The sequence below is a fragment of the Patagioenas fasciata genome, chromosome 8, assembly GCF_037038585.1.
Source record: "Patagioenas fasciata isolate bPatFas1 chromosome 8, bPatFas1.hap1, whole genome shotgun sequence".
NCBI lineage: Eukaryota > Metazoa > Chordata > Aves > Columbiformes > Columbidae > Patagioenas > Patagioenas fasciata.
Window position 1 is genome coordinate 27,953,698 of NC_092527.1, and position 21,744 is coordinate 27,975,441.

Here is a 21,744-nt window from a genome sequence, read left to right on the forward strand (position 1 = left end):
CTCGGGCGGGCCGGCCCCGTCGGAGACCGGAGAGCAGCAGAGCCGGCAGCGGACGGCGAGGCGGGCGCTGCGGGATGCGCTCCCGCCGCCGCGGAGGCGCCGGGCAGCCCCCCTGGCCCGTGAGTAGGGGATGGTTTAGTGCTCTGTGAAGTTTCCCGGGAACTCCGGGGAGGGGGCGGCTTTCCACTCCGGCACGGTCACCGGCCCGGAGAGAAGTTGGTGGCGGGTGGAGAGGGGCCGCAGGCAGCCTGCCACCGCAGCGTGGAAGGGATATGGGGTGGCAAGAAGAGAGGAAGGAGGATGAAGAATGCTGGGCTGGGGGTGGACCGGGCTCGGGATTTTGGAGCAGTGATGGATGTGTGAGGTTGGAATGGGAGTGCACTGGTAGGGGCATCAGGGTGGTGAGAAGCCAGGGACAGCTCCTCTTGTTGGGGACACTTGTGCTTGGTTGTGACTGAGCTTGTGCAGGGGCTGGGGGTCCAGCCATGCACCTGCCTGTGTGGGAAGCAGCTGGCTGTGTGCTGGTAGGTCTGAGACCCCAAGGACCTGATGTCCCTTTGGGCCAAGCTCACAGGCTAAGGTGACTGCTCATCTCCACACTGCATTAGCTGCTGCTGGCTGAGCCCCAGCATGGCAGGTCCAGCACTGTGGAGTCCTGTGTAGGAGGGAACAGGGACAAGGCAGCTTGTAGGTGGGGACTTTGGGCCTGTCAGAAGCATCTGTGATGGGACACACGCACAGGGTAGTGTCTGTGAGAGGGCTGTGGCAGGGAGCAGCTCTGAGCCCACGGCAGCAGTGAGAAGAGGGGCAGTGGGACCTGGGCTCCAGGGCTTTGGCTGGAGCAGAGGCACTGCAGGAGATGGGCTGCTTGGGGCTGAGGTGCTGTGGAGGGAACACTGTTGGCATCCCTGGACCGCTCAGCTGCTGCAGGAGAGAGGCTGTTTGGTCTGTGGGATGTCTCCTGCCTGTCACCTGCCCTGATGGGTAAAGCTGTGGCAGCCTGGGAATGGCCAGAATGGCAATATGATGTTACTGGGGCACATGCAGCATGATGTCATGGGATACTGCGATGTCACCATGTCACTGCTCTGGGGTGCCTTTGGGGTGTGATGAGGCCCTTGCCGCATGGTGTTGCGCAATGTCGTAGCGGTGCTGGAGGTGACTGCGGCCCAGGATGGGACGTTGCTGCAGTGGTGGAGCATGACATCACTGGGGTGCATGACATGATGGGCAGCAATGTCATGCTGGCATGTGGGATGGGGTGGCCACACAGAGCCAGCTCCCACCCTCGTAATGATGTGGGCTGGGGATGTGTCTGTGGGTATATGAGAGCCCTGGGGACAGCATCTCTCCACCTGTGATGAATGGTCTGGGACACAACCTCCTTCCTGCCCCACAGCTCCCAGTCGCATCCCTCCCTCCCTGCAGGGCATTGCCAGCCACAGCCGTGCATGGGGACAGATGAGTCTTACACGTTGTATCCCTGCCACTGGGCAGCACCCTCTCACTGTGCCGCCTGGCTGCAGCCTGTGTGGGTGCCCTTGGCACCCCCTGTCTTTTTCCCATCCTCCCACTGTCTCTAACCCTGCTTGGTGCCCTAGCTTTGCGTCACCAGGTTTACCCATGTTGAGCAGGCACCATGGGGTGACCACTGCTCCTGGGATGACCTTGCCACCAGATACCACAGCATAAGTCAGGACGTAGCTCTGCTCTGTCTACGGGCAGGACTCCATAGCCTCAAACGTCAGGCTTGGCTTCATACTGGGGCCTCAGTGTGATCAGCAGCACACTGGGAACCACGAGGCCTTTTCTGTCTGCCACCCAGAGCCTGAGCCTCCCTCCCTACCCTTCCCAAAATGGCCTGGCTCTGGGCCATGCATCCCTTCCCCATGGCACCAGGCACCGGATCCACCGGGAAAAGCCTTTTGTCTCCAATCAGGAACATTGTTTCATCCTGGAAAGGCTCCATCCAGCCTGGAGGGATTTTGGCTGCAGCTGGATGGGGCGGGGTGGTACCTAGGGAATGGGCCAAGCTGCGGGAACAGGAGTTGGAGGGGAGACAGAGCAGAGAGAGCGGTGCCAGCAGCCCAGAGACAGCGATCTGTCACCTGGTTGGGGTTGAGGGGGCACTGCTCATGCAGCAGCCCTGCACCCATGTATCCACATGTGGGTGGCTCTTCCCCACACTTACTTCAGTGAGCCCAGTGTGGGGCTGTGGCAAAGTTCATTCACCCGTCACCCTGCCAGGGATGGTAGCTGTTATTGGATCCTCAAGAAGCCTGGGCTTGGGAACACCCAGCCACCAAGGTGAAGGACAGTGTTCCATGTAGCTGTGCCATCCCTCCAGGCAGAGAGGGAGACACGCTGCTCTTGCTTCCAGCTGGAGCACTGGTGAGTGCACCCCATGGCTGCACAGCTCACTGCTGGCCTTTTCCACTCTGGAGGGGAATGACTCACCTGCGGCAAGGGGTGGTCATCCTTGCTTGTCACCTGTGCTACAGACAGGTCAGAGCCAGCTCCATAATCTCCGCAGCCTTGCCAGCAGTGCTGGCAGACACTGTCCTCCGCAGTCCAGCTTAATTGAGCCTCTCCTCCCAGTCTTCCATCCCTCCCAGCGTCTCCTTCCCGTGACCACATCCCTGTGAGGACACCTTCCCTGACCAGTGTGGGAGGAGCTCACCCTGCAGAGCCCCAGGAGAAACAGTACCAGCGGGGAGGGGAAACTGAGACACACAGGAATCACCAGGCAGAGTACCCCCATGTTCTCCCCATGGCTTTCCCCAGCTCTGGAGGACCAGCCAGATGGAGAACAAGCTACCCAGCCTGGTGACTGCCTGCTTCCTCCAGCTCTGCCAAGGAGCAGTGATTGGCATTGTGCCTTGCCAGGAGTTTAGTTGCCAGCAGCCCCTTGGGGCAGGGTGAGCTGGGTCTGAGCCCAGCTTCGTGAGCACCCTGCGGCCTTCCTGCCAACTCCTGGGTCCCTCCCATGGGACGAGCTCCCAAAGTCCTGTTGCTGCTCAGATCTGACTCCCAGCTCACTGGAGTACAGTCCTGTCCCAAGGAAGCCCCACGGGTGAGCTGCACCCGGTAGGATCCATGCATGGGGATGCCAGAGCTGTGGCAGTGGGGTTGATGGGGTGGCACAGGCTAGGCTGTGTGATGAGGGGTTGGAGAAGGAGCGTCTCCTATGCAAGGGTAGTGGGGATGCTCAGGCACAGCAGAGCAGGGTCTCCTCCTGGTGCTGATGGGCTGCAGGTCTCCCCCAGGTGCCCAGGATGCTGGTGCTGTGCCTGCTGTCCCTGGTCTGGCTCAGCGAGGGCTCTCAGCGCAGTGAACCCATGTTTGCAGCCGTCACCCACCGCCTTCTCCCACCCGACTATGACAACAACCCGACGCAGCTCAACTACGGCGTGGCCATCACTGACCTGGACGCTGACGGTGACTTTGAGATCGTGGTGGCAGGGTGAGTGGTGCACCTAGTGCCTCGGTGACAGTGGGACCTGGTGGACCTGTAAGGCCAGGAGTTTCTCACCTGTAGTTTGGGGGGTTGTGCACAATGGTGGTGGGGGTGTTGAGGGTGTTGATGCCAGGTGGGCACTTGCATGAGGCCAAGTGGGTGCCCACATCCCAGGGCCAGGTCCCCTCTCTGTGGGGCACTGGCAGCTACCGAGCAGCCAGGGTCCACCCTGCAGCTCAGAGCCAGCATGTCCCCAAGCCAGCTCAGCTCCGCTGACAGGACTCAGTGCTCTCTGGAGATTCAGTTAATTGGCTGGAGGGTTTTTTTAGCCCTTTATTGGAGTGATGGCTCAGAAGGGCTGGCAGGAGCCGGGTAGGCAGGGAGCTGTGTGCTGCCAGTGCCCAAATGGGGCTGGGCACAGAGCAGCTGCTGCCAGCAGATCCAGCCACAGCTGGGGACAGTGGGGACCATGGCACAGGCTCTGCGTGAGTGTGCTGGCATGGCTGTGAGCTGCCAGCGTTGTGTGTCTGTGCAGGCATCACTGTGCTCACCCCCAAGGGAGGTGCACATGCAGGTGTCCTCACCTGGAGGGGACCCCTCACCCCCACAGAGCCTGTCTGGGGGGGCTGCAGCAGCCAGGACACAACAGTGGCAGGTGGAGTCCAACTCTGCCACCGCTCTGAGCATCACCATGGGGCAGCAAACCATGGGAAGTTCTGGAGACCCCCCATAGGGGCCCAGGCCACCATTCCTAACTGGGCTGAGTCAAGCAGCCAGCTGGGGTTTTGTAAGCAGCCTCGGTGCCCATTGTGTAACTTGTTTACTGGTGCCTGGGGCAGGAGCGGGCAGGGAGCCTGTGAGGAGCAGCATGTGGGGAGGATTTACTGTGCCAGTTTCCCTTCCCTGCAAAAGGGCTCCAAGCAGAGATCTGCACCCCATCCTGCCCCACTGGCTGCCCAGCCCTTGCCCTGGCATTGACCTCGGGTACTTGAGCCACGTAGACACAGGATGCCCAACACAGGCTGGAAGAGATCCAGGCTGAGCCCTCCCCAGGAGCAGCCAGAAGCCAGCCCCACACTTGAGTGCTGAGGGCAGCCCAGTGTGCCTGGTCTCCATGGGCCATACAGGCCTCTGCTGCGCCTGTCATGGGGAAAACCTGGTGTCACACTTGGTGTCCCCCAGCAGATGGGATGTGGGTTCTTGTCCTGTCCCCAGGCCTTAGCGAGCCATTGCTCCTGCTTGCACTTGCAGGTACAATGGCCCCAACCTGGTGCTCAAGTACGACAAGGCACACGGGCGGCTGGTGAACGTGGCAGAGGATGAACCGGGCTCCCCGTACTATGCATTGCGGGACCGGCAGGGCAATGCTATTGGTGTGACAGCCTGTGACATTGACGGGGACGGCCACGAGGAGATCTACTTCCTCAACACCAACAATGCCTTCTCCGGTGAGCCCTGCCAGCGGCTGTGCCCTGAGCCCAGGGCGCAGGGGGACCTCCCAGCACAGCCACCCGCGACCTTCGGCGCATGAGGGATGTGTGCGGGCTGGAGTTAATTTCTCAGTTGAGTGGGTCCATTGATTGATGGCAGTGCGGGTGGGATGCTGAGCCCAGCCAGTCGCTGAGTCAGCACTTCCAGCTGCCCACCTCCCTCCCTGCAGCACCCCAAGCAGGACAGCAGCTTCCCCAACACCCCTGGGGCTGTCCCGCCACAGGGGCCCTGTGCTGCAAATCCCAGCTGTGTCCCTCTGTGCCATGCCTGCTGGACCAAGCCAGGTCTAATCCTGCCCTTCCAGTGCTGTCCCAGCTCCTGGGTTGGTGCTTCAGCCCAGCTCTGCTCCATGTCCATGTTCCATGGCCCTGACCTCCACACAATGGATCAGTTTTCCTGACGCTCCTAATTGTCTGGGCTGCTGGTGGCTGCCGGCACACCTGTCCCTAAATCAGGCACTGCCATCAGCACTGTCATGGACAGCATGGCCTGCTGCCTGTGCCTGGCACAGCATCAATTTAAAAAAAAAAAATACCACAAAACAACAGCAACACCACAAAAACAACAACAACAGAAAAAACACCAAACCATGTTCCCATGTTCCTGCGTATGATCTACAGGGCTGCGCCCCACGGGGGACACATTTAACCTTAATGAGTTGATTCTTCTATGTGTCTCCCAGGGGCCTTCAAGGGTCACAGGGCTCTTGGAGCAGCAGCCCAGCCCTGTAGTACTGCTGAGTGCTATGGGGGACAGAACAGAGATTTGGGATGCTCTGGGTAGAAGGGTATTCCTTCCACAACCTCCCCTTGCAGCAGGGCACCCTCCTTGAGAGGAGGCAGGACACTGCAGCCCCCTGACTCATGACCCTCGCCCCAGGCATGGCCACCTACACAGACAAGCTCTTCAAGCTGCGTAATGGGCGCTGGGAGGACCTCCTGAGCGACGAGGTGAACCGGGACGTGGCCAGCCGCTTCGCCGGGCGCTCCGTTGCCTGTGTGGACCGGACGGTGAGCAGGCAGCATATGGCGGGCTGGGGGCATCTCTGCTCCCTTCCCAGACCTCATGCCCCTCCAATCCTCCTCTGTGGGGTCCCAGGGGACCTCTCCCATCACCAGGGCACCAGCCCCATTCCCTCCCCTCACTGGGGGGGCTCCTCAGCAGCCCATGGCTGTCAGGGCTGGCAGCCTCCCAGCCATGGGGACTGCGGCTGCCTGTCCACACGGTTGCTGCCAGCTGATAAACGTGCCTGTCGAGGTGATTTATGTTCCTGTCACCTGCTCTTTCTTCTTCTTCCTCCCCCAGCAGTTTGTTTCCAAATGATTATCACTAAATCAGGGTCCAGCTGCCACATGGGGCAAGGGGGTCGGTGGGGATGGGGGGGACCTGGCACACCAGGGATGCTGAGGAGGCAGAGTGCTCTGTGCTGGCACCATGAGCCTGGGGACTGCAGAGGTCCTGGAAGCAATGTGGCACATCCCTGCTCATGGTGTGCTTTTCACCGTGGGTTTTGCAGAGCTCTTGCCCAGCACATTAGTTGTGTCTGGTCCCATGGAGCCATGAGAGCATCCAGCCCCACAGCAGAGATCCTGTGGTCCCCATGGAGTTGGGTTTTGGGTGGATGGGTGCTGAGGAGGTGCCGCCGGCCACAGGGCTCCGGCAGGTACTCCATCTACATCGCCAACTACGCCAGTGGCAACGTGGGCCCCCATGCCCTGATCGAGATGGACGTGGCTGCCAGTGACCCTGCCCGTGGCATCGTGGTGCTGGTGGACGTGGCTGTCCAGGCTGGTGTCAGCAAGTACACAGGTACCCGGCTGCTGCAGCCCTGTGGAGGGGACAGGGCACAGCGAGCGTTGGACCCCGTTGCAGGCAGTGGCCTGTGCCACGCATTAGGCTGCCTGACTGCCCCATCTAGTGGCAGCCCCATGGCCCGTGGAAGGGACCAGGGCCAGGAGATGCTCACCCAGGATCCCTGTCTCCTGCCCCGCAGCCAGGCTGATCACTCCAGAGCTGGCAGCATCCCCAGGGCTGGTAGCATCACACGGAGACACAGGCTCATAGGCAGGGCAGAGGGGAACATGCCAGCCTGTGCCCCACGCTGCCCCACCACCACGGGGACTGCTGCTGTGCCCCATCTCCCCAGCAGTAAATTGTCACTAATTAGGAGTGTTGTCACCATGGTGATGGCAGTGATTGGGGTTGGGAGTGACACAAGTGGCTGCCAGGCTCAATTAGCTCCTGATGAGAGGGTCTGAAGGAGGGATAAGGGGCATGTTGGGGTTCCCGGGAGCACCAGGAAGGCGGCACTGAACGGGACCTGGGGGGTACACACTCCCCTGAGGCAGGGTGCCAGCTGCCCCCTCACCCCTGTGCTGCTATCCCCAGGAGGCCGTGGGGTGGCTGTGGGTCCCATCCTGAGTGACAGCGCCTCAGACATATTCTGCGGTAACGAGAACAGCCCCAATTTCCTCTTCCACAACCAGGGAGATGGAACATACCGGGATGTGGCAGCTGCTGTGGGTGAGTAGAGGGAGCAGGAGGGAGCAGTCAACTGTTGGGGACCCCCAGCCAGGCCTGGTTCTGGCTGGCTGGAAGGGCTGAGTGCAGGGTGGAGGGACCCAGAGCCCCCCTGACCACCAGAGGTGGTTGAGGTGCCCCGGGGCATCTGTCAGGGCAGGGATGCAGCCCTGTGTGGGGTGGATGCATCTGTGGATCACAGTGCACACCCCAGGGAGATGGAGGCAGGGAGGACGTCCTGTTTCCCCCCATCCCCTTATGACTCCCCAGGGCTGGATGACCCCTACCAGCACGGACGCGGCGTGGCCCTGGCTGACTTCAACCGTGATGGCCGGCTGGACATTGTCTATGGAAACTGGAATGGGCCGCACCGCCTCTACCTGCAGAGCGGGGCTCCTGGACGTGTCCGATTCCGGGTGAGGGCTGAGGCTGGGACCTCCGCCCGACACTGCCAGCTTTGCTGCTGAGACCCCTTGGCTGTGGGCCTGGCTTCACCTAGATTTGGCTTTGAGCCCCAATTCCCAACTGGAAGGGGACCTGAAGCACCATAGTGGGACCCTATGTCCCATTCCTTGTCACTTTATTCCTGTCCTTTACACAGGACATTGCCACCCCCAAGTTCTCCATGCCATCCCCTGTCCGCACAGTCATCACAGCCGACTTTGACAACGACCAGGAGCTGGAGGTTTTCTTCAACAACATCGCCTACCGCGGCTCCTCTGCCAACCGCCTCTTCCGGTAGGAGCATGAGGACCCAGCAGGGCCAAGCAGCCCGAGCAGCACAGCCAGGCACACGGGGCTCCTCTCCAGCAGTGCCACTGCTCAGGCTCGGCTAATAGAAGGGACCGTGACTGAGCCCTTCCCAGTGTCATTACCAGCTGCTGTGATCGTGCCTGCAGCAGTCCCTGGGGCCCCAGCTCCACTGATTAGCTGGGAGCTTGTTCATGGCTCCTGTTAATTGTGGGAGTCAATTCCTTGTTACTGCTGCGAGGCACCTCCTCACCTGGCATGCAGAGTGGTGGGAGCTGGTTGTTCCGTCCCGGTGCTGGTACCAGTGGGTGGGTGGGGGACAGTGACATGGTGGGGAGACCTTGCAGGGGGGATCTCCTGTCCCAGAGTGATACAGCAGCGTTTGGAGATGGTGCTACTGCTCTGCAGTTCAGACCCACGAGACCCAGACTGATGACATCCCTGTCACCCTCCATGGATTGGGGATACGTGGTGTCAACAGGCAGGGGCCAGTCCTGTCCCCCATGCACCACCCTGCAAAGCCACCAGCATCACCCCCAGGTGCCACCTGGGCTGTCACCTCTCTGCCAGGCTGCTCGGGGGCACAGGCACTTCCTGGTCACTGCTGGGGGCCACAGGGGCTGACACTAATGCCCTGTCTGTGCCCCACAGGCTCATCCGCAGGGAGCACTCAGACCCCATTGTGGAAGAGCTGAACCCAGGGGATGCGCTGGAGCCTGAGGGACGGGGCACGGGTGAGTCCTCCCGGTCCTGGCAGGGGCAGCCTGTGCCGGGGGTGTGCCACAGCACTGCCTGATACCCTCTATGCCTGGGGGTGCCGTGTGCCCAATTTGGTCACCTGCCCACTCCCCACCAGCTCACTGGAGCCCACATGAACCAGCAGCAGCCCCGTCCTTTTTCCCTCCACCTGTACCCAGCTAAGGGTGCCATCTCCAGGTGTTTTCAAGGGCTTTACTCTTGGGGAGCTTCTTCCTGGGTGCCCACTGTTCAAAGCCTCTGTGTTTGGGAGAGGGTCAGGCAGCCTCCTGTGTCCCACAGCACCCCAGGCACTGCCTGTCCCCCCAGTGCCTGGGGAACTGACCCACCTGATTGCAGCATGTCACCCATACAGGGCCCCTAATGCATGCACTGGGGTCACCTCATCTTCCTTAATGCTCCTGCATCACTGGGACTGCTCTTGTTGGCTGTGGGAGCCAGCACTGCCGGCAAGGTATAGTGGTCATAGATGTGGGGCCAGACCCCAGGCATGACCCCAGGGGTCTTTGCAGGGGGTGCAGTGACAGATTTTGATGGTGATGGGATGCTGGACCTGATCCTGTCCCATGGCGAATCCACGGCACAGCCCATCTCCATCTTCAAGGGCATCCAGGTGAGTCAAGCAGGAGGTCCTCATGTTGTCCTTGTCCCTACCACATCTCCCAGCTCTGCCTCCCTGATCCCTTGCAGGGCACCAGCAACAACTGGCTGCGTGTCATCCCCCGCACCCGCTTTGGGGCCTTTGCACGGGGGGCCAAAGTGGTGCTGTTCACACGGCGCAGCGGGGCCCACCTGCGAATCATTGATGGGGGATCGGGGTACCTCTGCGAGATGGAGCCGGTGGCACACTTCGGACTGGGTGAGCCAGGGGACAAGGGGCTACCTCCACCCTCATCCCTTCCCGGCACCCCCCACTGATGGGCTCCTGAGCCCTGCATGCCCTCCCAAGCAGGGTCCACTTCTGTCATCCCATTGCCCTGCAGCATGGTAGTCATCCATGCCCATTGCCTTGGGCATGGTGGGCTCCAGGGGAGGCTGCTGGCAGGGTGCTAACCACCGCACCTCTGCTGCAAAGGGCAGCTGCCCACTTCCCTGCTCCCTGCCTGCTGCTTTGCCCAGTCGCCAGGGCTTTCCCTGCCCATGAACCCTGCCCTGGCTCAGCACAGCTGGCAGCCAAGCCTGCAGGGGTGTCCCTGTCTGCTGGCAGGGCAACCCATCATCCCCACATGCAACCCTTAGGCTGACACCCCTGCGTGGGGCTGTTGGCATGGGCATCTCTATCCCAGCTTGGAGAGCAAGAGGAGGTTTGCATCTCCATCCCTACCACCCCTCCACCTCCTTTCAGCCCCTGTCCACCCTGGAGACCCCCCCTCTGACAAGCTGCCCATCTCCAGGGCATGATGAAGCCAGCAGTTTGGAGGTGACCTGGCCGGATGGTCGTGTGGTGGTGAGATCTGTGGCCAGCAGTGAGATCAACTCTGTTCTGGAGGTTCCCTACCCCCTGGACATGGAGGAGCCACTCATACCTGCTCTGTTGGAGGTGAGGGCACAGGATGGGGCGATTTGGGGCAGAAACTAGGGGCTGGGATCTGCTGGCTTGGTGGCTGCCCAGGGCTGATTCCTCCCCATCCCGGCGGTCTCTGCTTTTCCCCAAACACAGTGCGGGCAGGGATTCTCCCAGCACGAGAATGGACGCTGTGTAGGTGAGTGGCTGCTGGGGGCACAGGCATGCCTGCACCTGGGGTGCTGCAACATGGCCCCATGGGCACAACTAGGGGGTCAGGAGGGAGCACTCTGCTGCAGGCAGCAGCCAGGGAGGTGGCTGGGCATGCGAGCAGGGCTGCAACACAGCTCAACATAGGGTACATCGACCTACCCAGCATGGAACGTGGGAATGAGGGCAGCAGCACAGCTCTGGAGGGGAACTGTGGTGTCATAGGGAGGCAGCAGAGTGGTGTCCTGGGGGTGGGAGGCATGGCTGGCCTGTGGCAGGTGTTACTTTAGAGCCACAAGTGATGGGAGGGCAGTAGGGATGTGAAAGGGTGGCTGTAGCTATGCCATGAGCCTCCTAGGCAGAGGCTGGGCTTGTGCATGGCTGCGTCTGGGAGGGGACATCCAACATGTGCAGAGGAAACTCGAGGGGCTGTGGCTGGCAGCCCCATGCTCCCAGCCCAGCCATCACACCAAGGCCTCTCTGCTTGCAGACACAGATGAGTGCACTGAGTTCCCCTTCGTCTGCCCCCGGGACAAGCCAGTTTGTATGAACACCTATGGCGGATACCGCTGCCGCAGCAACAAACGCTGCGGCCGGGGCTATGAGCCCAATGAGGATGGCACAGCGTGCGTGGGTGAGTGATGGCGGGGATGTCCTGACTGTGTGCTGCTGAGCCTGGCCAAGCCAGTGGGCAGCAGCCCCAAAGCACTGCCCCTGCCAAAGGCCCCGCTGCATCCTGCAAGCTGCCATGCAGCTGCCCAGCCCCTTGCACCCTGGCTCTGTGTCTGTTTGTCCTGCACCTCTTGCTGAGCCCCTACTGATTCCTCTTCTCTATTTCTCTCTCTTTTTCTTTCTTGCTCCTTCTCTGTGCAGCTCAAGTGGCCTTTTTTGGGGGATACCCCTCTGCTGGGAGCTGGCCTGGGCCCCCCCATGGTGCCCTCCTCCCTCTAGTCCTTGGACTCTGCCTTTGCCTCTATGCACTTTAACTCCTGCCCATAATGTGCCAGAGTAGCCTTGGTGGAAGGACCAGCTGGCCCCTGCCTGCCTCTCTTTTTCTCTCTCTCTCTTTCCATGTCGAACCACCCAGGAAGCGCTGGCTGCACCCTGCTGGGGTGGCCGGCGTTGGGATGGGCACAGAGCCTGTTTGCCTGGCCATGGGGGGCTTCACCCCTTGGACCGTGTCTGGGAAAGCACCCCCGGGGCAGCGCCCCTTCCCCGGCACCTCCCCACGCAGTCGCTTGCTCCGTCACCTCGATACTGTACCATGTGCCTGCTGGTTTGGCCTGCGACGTGTGTGCTTCACCTGCCCTCTCCTCGGTGATGGGTACCCCCCACCCCAGCCCTGGCAGAGGAGGGTCCCCTCAGCCCTGTGGGGGAAGGACCCTCCTGGTCTGTTTTTTAATGTATTGACACCACTGTTTGGAGTCAGACCCTGCTCAGTCTTCCAGCCCCTCTCCTGGAGAACCCTCCCAATAAACTATAACCTGTCGATTAGCCCAGCCTGCTGAGCTGTGCAGGACAGAGCTGTGCCCATGCTCCTGCCTGCCCTACCCTGGGGCTTCACAGGGCTTAGGCATGGAGACACAGCCAGTGTCCCCAGCTCTTCCTGCCCCGGGGCCAGGAACTAGCTGGAGGGTGTGTGGTGGCCATGGGCAGCTCTGCCCCTGCCCAGCCCTGCTCCCAGACCTGGGAGCACAGCCAGATGTGCAGCGCTGGAGGGGCTGGGGTGCAGCAGGCAGCCCTACCCACACCGTGACACCAGGGCCATGCTGCTTTCCTTGCCACGTGCTGTAACCCTGTGCCACTCTCTTCCTCACCACTAGACATCGACGAGTGTGCCCAGGGCTTGCACAATTGCAGCCAGCTCTGCACCAACACCCCTGGGGCCCACACCTGCCACTGCCACCCAGGCTTCCACCCCCTTGATCCCGCTGCCAGCCAGTGCCTGGGTGAGTACCTGCAGGCAGCGGGGCCAGCAGCCCCCCATGCCTACACCCCTGCTGCTGCCAGGTGCAGCTGTGCTGCCCTGAGAACAGGGGTGCTGTTTTCTGGTGTGCCCTGTTGTGCTCACAGCCCTGGTCCCAGCCAACCCAAAACATGGGGACAGGATGGACGGACTGTACCTGTGCCAGAGAACGAGGAGGCATCTGCCACGCAGGAGCCTTGGCGACAAGTGGTGGCAGGACCACAGATGTGTGGCTGCAGACATTGGACATGCCTTTGTGTCCCAGCTTCGCCCAGTCCCAGAGCTACATCCCTCCCCTCTGTGCCCCCTCCACCCTATGCCCGATGAGTCCCATACCCCTGGCACAGCGCTGACCCTCTCCTCTTCTTTTCCAGACATAGATGAGTGCCAGGCAAGGCCCAGCCCCTGCGACCATATCTGCCACAACAGTCAAGGCTCCTTTCACTGCCACTGCTACCACCACTTTTCCCTGGGCGCAGGTGGCCGCTGCCGGCACAACTAACCTGCCCTGGCATGCCTGGGTGCCCCCTACTCACCCCCAGCCCTGTGCCAGTTTTGCCCAGTGCAACTGAATAAACCCTTTCCTGCACTGATTTCCCTGTGGGTCCCTGTTGTCAGGGCCACATGACAGCTGCACAGGTCTGTCCCCCTATGGACTGCCCCATCTATCCCCCTTATTTTCCCCCTGCTCACCTTTCTTGTGGAGCTCTGTGCACCCTCATATGCTGGGGGATGCCCAGTCCTCTATGTGCCCCCCACCATCACCCCGCTTTCCCCTCCAGTGCAGGAGGACACAGGGCAGGCGGCAGTGAATGAAGCACAGGGTTTATTGACAAAGGTCTCCATGCAGGGGGCCCAGTGGGAAGGGTGGGGCCAGGGCCACCCTGCATACACACCATGACAAAGCCAAAGGGAGCACTAGGAAACAGGGTCCTCCCTCCAGGAGAGCAATGCTGGCTCAGTTCAGCCCTGCACACAGGCAGGGACTCTTCTCTTCTGGGTGCTGGATATCACAGCAACTCTCCTATTCCCCGCCTGGATCTGACCCTGGCCCATGAACCCCCACACCTTGCAACTGGGTTCAGGTGCCCCTTGGGGTCCCCACTGCAGGCCAGGCTGAGAACTGGGGTGCTGGTGGCAGACGCATGCAGGATAGGTGGGCAGGGGAGTGCTTAGCAGCAGGAGAGGAAGAGTCCTGGTAGAGCTGCTCCACCAGCCACCCTCCCTCCATTGGTGGAGGTCATGGGGCAGAGCAGGCAAGGGGCTGCCTGCAGCTGGGTGCAGGCAGGATCTGCTGGGATGCACCAGCCCCATGCCCAGTGCTGCACCTCCTTGTCCTGGGCATGGGGCTGGAGATGACACTGGCTTGAGCAGGGAGCAGAAACAAGTGCCCAGTGTTGTGGGCAGTGCTGAAGGATTCTGCTGGCAAGGATGCTCCTACCAGATAGGTCAGAGCATCTGGCCAAGGCTGGGGAGCAGCAATGGGCAGCACATAGGGCAGGACTGGAGTGAATTCATGGCACCATCATGCAAGATGAAGCAGCACCAGGGCTCTGCCAGTCACCCTGGGCAGTGGGCACACAGCAGCTGAGCCCACCCTGCAGCACCAAGAGTGGGATGCCCCAGGGAGGAGGTCCCGCAAGTGCTGGCAGTGCCCATCGCCATGGGACTAAGCCCCGCTCCCCTTAGCACTGCCTGAGGCTTTGCTCTTCCCGCTGCTCCCTGATGCATGGCACACAGGGCACTGCTAGCTGGGGCTGCCCACAGCAGGGCGAGCTCCTTTTCTTGGTGCAGGGGCAATGGCATAGAGCACCAGAAGGGCTGTGGGAGCCCCCTGGCACCATTTTGGCTCAGTGGGAAGCACCTGGGATGCCACAGCCCCTGCCCATAGTGGGTCTGAGCAGGGGCAGAGCCACTGCAGGGGCACAGAGCAGAGGGGGGTGGGCAGCCCTGCCGGGCAGCCCCCGGCCTCACTCTCTCACCTGCCCTGGGCTCAGAAGCGGGTGCTCTGGTAATGCAGCCTGCGGAGCTCGGAGAGGCCACTGTCCCGGCAGTACAAATCCCTGCAGGGACCCCCTGCCAGTCACCGGCCCCCTGCACCACCGCCCCCACCACCGCTGCTGCTGCTGGAGCTGCTGCTGCTGGAACTGCCACTGCTGCACCGGTCCTCGTAGATGGAGATCTCAATCTGGGCCCTGCTAAGGATCATCACGAGATGGGCTAGCCCCGTTGCCCAGCACCCACTCCCGGTGTTCACCCACCCCTCGCCTTTGTCATCCCCCCAGCATCCCACTGCCCAGAGGATACAACCCTCATGCCACGTTCCAGGGGGTCGGTGAGCAGCAGCCCCCGCGGCGCGTAGATCTTCTCGTTCTGCTCTTGGATGTACTTGGAGATCTTCTTCAGGACCTGCCAGCACACAGAGGGACACTCAGGGCTTGCTGGCACTGCTGCCTGCTCTGGCCTCCAGCCCCCCTGCTCCCTGTGCCATCCCTGTGCCCAACACCACGCCTGCAACCATGCTTGTCCCCAAGCCCTCCCCTGGGCCTCAGCACCTTCTCATAGTGCGTCTCCATGCAGAGGAAGATGAAGTAGGCAGTGGCACAGGCCAGGCACCCCTCCAGGTAGGAGCTGCCCCCAATCTTCTCCGCCTCAGCATAAAAGCTGTTGAGAGTTTTCACGGTTTCCTCGAAGAGCTGCCGTTCAATCTGGAGCAGAAACTGGGGTGAAGAAGAGTCTGGCCAGAGGCTAATCCCCTGCACTGCCCCGTGCCCATCCCTGGCAGGCCCTGAGGAGCATTTAACCTCCTCCTCCCTGCGCAGCTGTTGCCCCAGCTGCCTGGCCCCTGCCCACCTCCTTCCCATGCCAACACCTGCTGAGCCTGCAGCCCTTCACCTCCTGGTCCACAGGACCACCTAAGCCCTTGCAGACTGAGCAAGGTGGCTGTGATTACATGCACCCAGCAGCACCAGCCAGCCCAGGGCTGTACAACACCCCATGAGGTCCCTGTGTCTTCAGACCCCATTCCCCCATATGACACCAACATAGGGCACCCCTCATCCTGTCAGCCTGCCAAGCTTCCTACCCGGCTCTCCAGCTCTGGGGGGAACTTTGTCTGGAACTGGCATGTGGTCCCATCACTGTAATCCCGCTGCACGAAGACCTTGGTGGCCAGGGATGCGCTGCGCCGCAGCTCCTGCAGGCTGTGCACCTGGGGGGTGGTGGGGTGAGCTGAGGGGCTGCAGTCATGGGATGATGGGCATCCCTGCTGGGGGCTGGGGACTCCAGGAATAATGCCATCCCCCTAGCATCAGGGCATGAGCTCTCTGTCCCCAGCAGTGCCCCAGCATGCAGCCACTCCAGCAGATCCCAGCTGGGAGGAGGAAAGCAAGGCCAGACAGTGGGTCTGCAGTGGCAGCACAGCAGGTGACCAGGCTGTCATGAGGTGGCTGCACAAAAGGGATCAGCAGCAAGTGCTCAGCCCAGCACCACCAGCCCTCGTATGCCATGGGGTATAAGAGCCCACACCAGCTCCCCGGGGTCTGGGCCATGGAGCAGCTGGGGGAGGGGCTAGAGAAGAGGATGGAGTGGCCAGGTTGTGTCAGACCCCTCCCTGCACACCTCCCCTCGGGTGACATAAGGCAACCTCATGCTGTGTGCCCAAACACCTTCAGCCCCTGGGTCTCACGTGGGGCATCTAGGGGAAGGAAATCTAGCCCCACAGCCACCCCTCCTCCCGGGGCACCCCACCTCAGGCCCACAATGCTCCCTCCAACAAGTGCACATCTCACCGCTCACCCTTCCAGGCACCCCACATACACACTGGCCTTTCTGTGCACAGACCACACACCCCTTCCAGCCCTGCACTAACCCACTCCCCACTGCACTCTCGCGGACCCCAGCCCCCACGGCACTTCACCCCCCGCAGACCCCACTCCCCCGCGTCCAGCCAGCCGACGGCGGCGGGCGGGGAGGACAGAGCGGGGTGGTTCCGCCGCAGCCCGGCACCGGGTCGTGCCCGCTGCCGGGTTGGCCCCGCCGTGCCGCCGTTCACCCACCTCCGTGGCCATGGCGCGGCGGGCGCCCGGGCGGGACTGGGCTGTGCCGCGGGGGCAACCGGGCGCTGCCACCGGGGCCGTGCGGAGCCGCGCGGGGGGACCGGCGCTGTCCGCGGTGCTGCTGTGCCGAGCGGCGGAGGCGGGCCCGGCCGCCCCGTGTGCGCAGCCGCCCGGCCCAGCCCGGCCCGCCCAGAGGCGGCGGGGATGGGCTCCCGCCGCTAGCGGCATGGAGCCCATGGGGAACGCGGCCTCATCGCTGGGGACGACAGTACCGGGGTCCGGCTGCCCCGGGTTTGGTCCCAGCGGCAGCTGCTGCTGTAGGTCTCGGTTGTCCGGCCGGCACCGTGGGTACCGGGGCACGGCTGCTGCGGACCTGCGGCTGTAGGTCCTTGAGGGGGACTGACTGCCGAGGGGGTGCTGCTGGAGGTAACTGGGGGAGCATGGGCAGCCGTGGGGCTGGCCCGGATCTGGGGGGCTGGCTGTGGGGCTGGCAGCCTGCCGTGCCAAAGGGCCTCGGCTGAAGCTGCTTGTTTGCAAAGGATTTGCAATTGGCATTGAGCTCTGCTGGGGTGGGTGCTATAATCACAGCACAGGCAGACATCAAAGTGGAGACCTAACGAATTCCCTGTTATCTATGCCCATTGACAGCTCAATTAGAGCCAGAGAAATGCCAAACGGGAGGAACAGAGGATCTCCCAAGAGGCCAAGGAGGGGGTGCTCACAGCTGGGGACGGGGTGAGGTGGAGGGATGGGGTGGCTGGGCATAGGGCCCTGCTCAGGCGGGAGAGCAGCCAGCCCTTCCCTCAACACCTGGGCGATGCTAAAGGCAGCACGGAACCCTACCAGCACATCTGCTCAGGCTGCTAACGCAGCACAGCTGGCTGCCTGCAGCACAGGGGCCCTGATGAAACAGGGGCAGCTTCAGCTGACTTCTGCTCCCTGTCCTGATTACCAGCCCAGCCTTCAGGCAGAGCAACCAAAGGCAGAGCCCTGGAGTAGCTGATGGGCAGACCCTGTACTCTGGAGTGTGGCAGGGTTTATGACCAAGGGACCAAAGGACACATGCAGGCAGAGACCCAAGTCAGAGGGCTCATCTCCCCCACAAACCCCAAGCTACACATCCTATGGCTTTTGGGAAGAAAACTGATGCTCCTGAGGTCCAGAGCATCCCTGCCAGCCCAAACCCCAGAGCAGTGGGATACACCCTGACCAGACAGTTCCACAGAGCCAAAGGACCCCCTCAGGGGGCTGTACTCTCACATGTACACACACAATGTGTGCACATAGACACAGGCATTCATGCGTGCATTTGGATGCCCACGCCTACCTGCACCCCCCCCCATACACTCCCCAAGCACACACTCAGGTGCACGTGCCCTCACTAACACACCCAAGCATGTCCCCAGATGCCCCCAAACCCAGGCCCTGCATCCCAGCTCCTTCCTGTGCTGCGTGTCACCACCACGTCAGGGCTCGCCTGCCCACCTGGCAGCACCCTGCCAGTTGCCATGGCAATGCTGCCCTTGCCAGGAGATGAAGTTTGCTCTCCCACGCCTCTACAAGGGGCTGAGAAGAGCTAGGGGAGCCCAGCTGTCCCTGCCGCCCCAGACTTTGCCCATCTGCGTGGTGCAGCTGTGGTGCTGTCCCAGGGATGTCCCTTCTCTGGCTGCAACAACCGAGCCCAGGCTCTGGACTCTCAGTTCTGGGCTCCAGCACCCTCACAAGACTCAGACTTGCTGTCTGTAGGACCAGGGCACATGTCAAGGAGTGTCCTTTGATGGGACATCTTTACTTCATCATGGGGAGCCACCTTCTCTCAGCCCTACTACCCAGGGGCAAGCCTTCCCCAGTGGCAGGCAGGACAGGGACAGCCTGGACATCCCTGCACAGCCCCTGGCCCTGCCTGTGGTGTCTGCAGCACGCAGAGTCTCTGGAGCCCACTGGGGGCTGACAGCCCTTCCATGCAGGATGCACCATTGTGGGCTTTCCAGTTTTAACCAGAGTATGACAAACCCTGCTGGTTTCCATGCAGAGGGCACAGGCTGCTTCTATACTACACCACGCCATGCCGTGCCATCCCATGTCATGCTGTGCCATAACTCCCAGCGGGGCAGGGCAGGGCTGGAGCAGCGCTGGTGTAGCTGGCAGGATCCCAGGCAGTAGGAACAGGGCAAAAAGGGGTCAGGGCAGTCACAAAGTGCTGCATAACCCTGCTGTCCCCCTGCGCCCTCACACCATGCTGAGGGCTGGCAGGGTGCTTGCAGCAACCGGGCTCTGCCCCTTCTGTTCCACCTGCCAAGCCCCAAGGGGCTATTTTCAGGCTGCCTGGCAGTGGGGGTGGGCATAGAACGCATGGCTGCTGCCAGAGCTGTCTGGGTCCTCCCCTGTGCCCGGAGCGAGGAGGCCCTGTCCTGTTGCACAAACAGACCCTGCAGACCTCCCCTTGCCTCTGGCTCTGCCTGATTGCACAGAAGTCCTTGCTCTTGGCCCCACAGGACAGGTCTGAGGTGCACTTGGGGCCCTATGGCCAGCCCCACACATCCAGCATGCCTGTGCTCATCACACCTCGGCAGCCATGATCCTGTCCTGCCCCTGGTCAGCCCCTGTGCTTAACTCCCAGGCCAGAACTGGAGGGTGTGCCCAGCATGTCCCTGGATGCTCACATGCTCCCAGCACCCTGGGCCTCCCTGCAGTCCCAGCACGGTGGATGGGGGCCATGGTTGACAGCTGGAGCCCTGCAGCCAGCCCAAAACCAATCCCTGGGGCCCCATCTTGCACCCACTCTGTGCCAAGCCCCCTCCTCAGTCTGTCAGGGCTGTCAGCAGCTCTGGCTTCACTTCAAAGGAGCCACAGTATGGCCAGGGCCTAGCAGGTGCTTTACATGGCTCTGGGGAGAGGGAGGGGGGGATGGGGGCACGTGGTTTGATTAATAGGATGGAGGGAAGGAGTATGAGCTCACCATCCCAGCGAGGACAACGGTGACATTTGGGAGGTGTGCAGAGACAGCAGGGCAGGGTGATTAGCTGATAACCTTTCCTGGGAGACGCCAGGTGTGTACACCAGTATGGGGGGAGGAATGTGTCCCCCACACCAGGAGCCACAGAAAAACAGCTCCCAGTGCCCAAGCCTGCCCCTTCAGGAAGGACACAGAGACTGACTGGCCCAAACAGGGACTCACTGGCCCTACAGCCTGCGTGCCGTGAAGATGGGCACAAAGAGGATGTGCACCACTCTGTGGCATGCACAGCACTGCCATGTCTGGCTGTGTCCATCCCAGTGGAGGTGCCAGGACCCTGTTGCATTGGGAACCTTTGCTCCAAAGTGGAGTGGGGGCAGCCCCCCCAGCACACCCCACTGGACTGCATGGGCAGGAGGGATGCAAAACCATCTTGCAAAGGGGTGAGCAGGGTGGGATGTCATTTCAGAGGGATACACCAAGGTCCAGCTTTGGCAAAGGTGCTAGCTGGGAGGCAGGACTGTGCTGATAACAGAAGTGAGTGGCTTTTCCCACCTCCATAGTGGCTCAGAGGGCAAGCAGCACTGCAGAGAGGGTCCCCACGTCCCTGTGTCCTCATGCACAGTGCCATGCTGCAAGGCAATAGGGCTCTTCCCCAGGAGTGTCCTGACATGGGACGCCCCCCCTCCTTGACCCACAGAGGGGGCTGGAGGCCAGGGCCATGGGGCTGGCAGCAAACAGGGTGTCTCTGTGCAGGCTGTCAGGAGCCAGGCACGGCCAGAAGATGCTGGGGGTGCTGGGAGGGCGCCAGGGCGGCCTGGGCCCTCCAGCTGGGCCGGGAGCACTGCCAGACACATTCCTGCGGCTGCCAGGCGAGCGGGAGCATGTGTGGGCGCAGGGCGAGTGCATGGCCACTGCTGCCCCTGCCCGCTGTCTGGCCCACTGTCCCATGTCCCTGGGCCAGCTTGGCCCCACAGTGTCCCCAGCCATGCCCCAACCTCCCTCACCCCCCCAGGCAGGGCCACCCCCTCGGAGCTGTGCCGTCAGCCCCACATTGCTCTCCATGCAAGGGTGCTCTCTCCTGGGAGCTGTCAGACACTCTGGGACACCTATTGCTGTCCCCTCCCGAGTGTCCCTGCTTCGTGGCAGGTGCGGCCCATGCCCAGCACTGATACAGCCCAAGAGCCAGGGGTCCTAGAAGCCTGGCATGGGGCTGGGATGTGACAAACAGCTAGGGAAGACAGAAGGATGCAATGGAGCCTGCCCAAGCCTGGGGAGAGGGAGCGGGGACATGATGAGGGAGGATGGGAGGAGACGGCCAGGACCCTGCTCAGCATCTCAATTTCCAGAAGCTTCCTGCTCCCCAGCTCAGACCTGCTCTGTGCTCTGGGCAGGCACAAGTCCCTGGGGAGGGCCCAGAGTGCTGAGGGGGCACCCCAGGGGATGTCCTCTTACCATGCCACCCTGGCTGGCCGTCCCTGAGGTCCCCAACGTGGAGGGGGCAGTCCCCATGGCCCCTCTTCCAGTCGCGCTGCCATGAAAGGTGACAGAGGTGGTGGCACAGCCAGCTCCCCGGAGTGACAGGCACAAGTGTCAGTCCTCCAAACAGCTGCATGCGCAGAGGACTGGCATGCAGGCAGCAGAGCAGCCTGCGCAGACCAGACACAGGGAAGGTTGCGCAGATTTACCTCCCCTGGCTATGTCTCCCCCCAGCCCTGTGACAGCTCAGGTGGGAAAGAGTTAACGAAACAATAGGGGTGCTACAGGGACCCCCCCAGAGCAGAGGCACAGTCTCAGCTTGGGGACAAGGCTCCCAGGTCACCTGGCAGGTCTGAAGCAGACGATGGACATGCCTCTTCTGCGGCCAGCCCTGCTTCCCCCAGCCTAGCCACAATGCCAGGAGGTGACTCAGTGGCTCTAATGAAGGCATCATGACAGATGGGGGAACCAGGCCACCTGGCAGGGAGCTCCTCCTTCCACTGTCCCCCAGCCCAACCAGCCCACTCACCTCTACCTGGTGTGGTGCCAGCGGGCACAGGGTGCTTAGCACCCCCAGCACCTTCCTGGGAGTGACTG

General features: G+C 61.9%; 2 protein-coding genes across 8 annotated transcripts; one reads left to right on the plus strand and one right to left on the minus strand.

The window, feature by feature from the left end:
• The first annotated feature begins 30 nt into the window (after window positions 1-30).
• On the plus strand, window positions 31-13,247 carry CRTAC1 (cartilage acidic protein 1). 5 transcript variants are annotated; one of them, XM_071812050.1, is made up of 16 exons: window positions 31-119; window positions 3,267-3,463; window positions 4,709-4,905; window positions 5,828-5,958; window positions 6,601-6,757; window positions 7,337-7,471; window positions 7,739-7,884; window positions 8,070-8,206; window positions 8,870-8,952; window positions 9,487-9,587; window positions 9,665-9,833; window positions 10,369-10,514; window positions 10,635-10,677; window positions 11,179-11,322; window positions 12,512-12,637; window positions 12,762-13,247. In XM_071812050.1, exons 1-16 carry the CDS (start codon window positions 75-77, stop codon window positions 13,154-13,156), a joined length of 2,352 nt encoding a protein of 783 aa, XP_071668151.1. In that variant the 5' UTR covers window positions 31-74; the 3' UTR covers window positions 13,157-13,247. The 5 variants fall into 5 exon arrangements, with proteins under 5 accessions (XP_071668151.1, XP_065700062.1, XP_065700063.1 ...); XM_065843990.2 differs by having other exon boundaries at window positions 13,029-13,247; XM_071812051.1 differs by having other exon boundaries at window positions 43-119; window positions 3,256-3,463.
• A 216-nt stretch (window positions 13,248-13,463) lies between these two features.
• On the minus strand, window positions 13,464-21,218 carry GOLGA7B (golgin A7 family member B). 3 transcript variants are annotated; one of them, XM_065843993.2, is made up of 5 exons: window positions 21,124-21,218; window positions 15,740-15,865; window positions 15,210-15,362; window positions 14,962-15,063; window positions 13,464-14,842 (listed from the first exon to the last, which is right to left on the minus strand). In XM_065843993.2, exons 1-5 carry the CDS (start codon window positions 21,178-21,180, stop codon window positions 14,738-14,740), a joined length of 543 nt encoding a protein of 180 aa, XP_065700065.1. In that variant the 5' UTR covers window positions 21,181-21,218; the 3' UTR covers window positions 13,464-14,737. The 3 variants fall into 3 exon arrangements, with proteins under 3 accessions (XP_065700065.1, XP_065700066.1, XP_071668153.1); XM_065843994.2 differs by lacking the exon at window positions 21,124-21,218 and adding an exon at window positions 16,713-16,850; XM_071812052.1 differs by lacking the exon at window positions 15,740-15,865.
• Window positions 21,219-21,744: the final 526 nt, after the last annotated feature.

Coding starts and splice junctions, on each gene's coding strand:
- GOLGA7B (XM_065843993.2), bottom strand. CDS start 21,180: ATGGGGACTGCCCCCTCCACGTTGGGGACCTCAGGGACGGCCAGCCAG. Junction 15,866..21,123: donor CGGCCAGCCAGGGTGGCATG/GTAAGAGGACAT, acceptor ACCACCCCCCAG/GTGCACAGCCTGCAGGAGCT. Junction 15,064..15,209: donor TGGAGACGCACTATGAGAAG/GTGCTGAGGCCC, acceptor GTGTGCTGGCAG/GTCCTGAAGAAGATCTCCAA.
- CRTAC1 (XM_071812050.1), top strand. CDS start 75: ATGCGCTCCCGCCGCCGCGGAGGCGCCGGGCAGCCCCCCTGGCCC. Junction 6,758..7,336: donor TGGTGTCAGCAAGTACACAG/GTACCCGGCTGC, acceptor TGCTATCCCCAG/GAGGCCGTGGGGTGGCTGTG. Junction 9,834..10,368: donor GGTGGCACACTTCGGACTGG/GTGAGCCAGGGG, acceptor GCCCATCTCCAG/GGCATGATGAAGCCAGCAGT.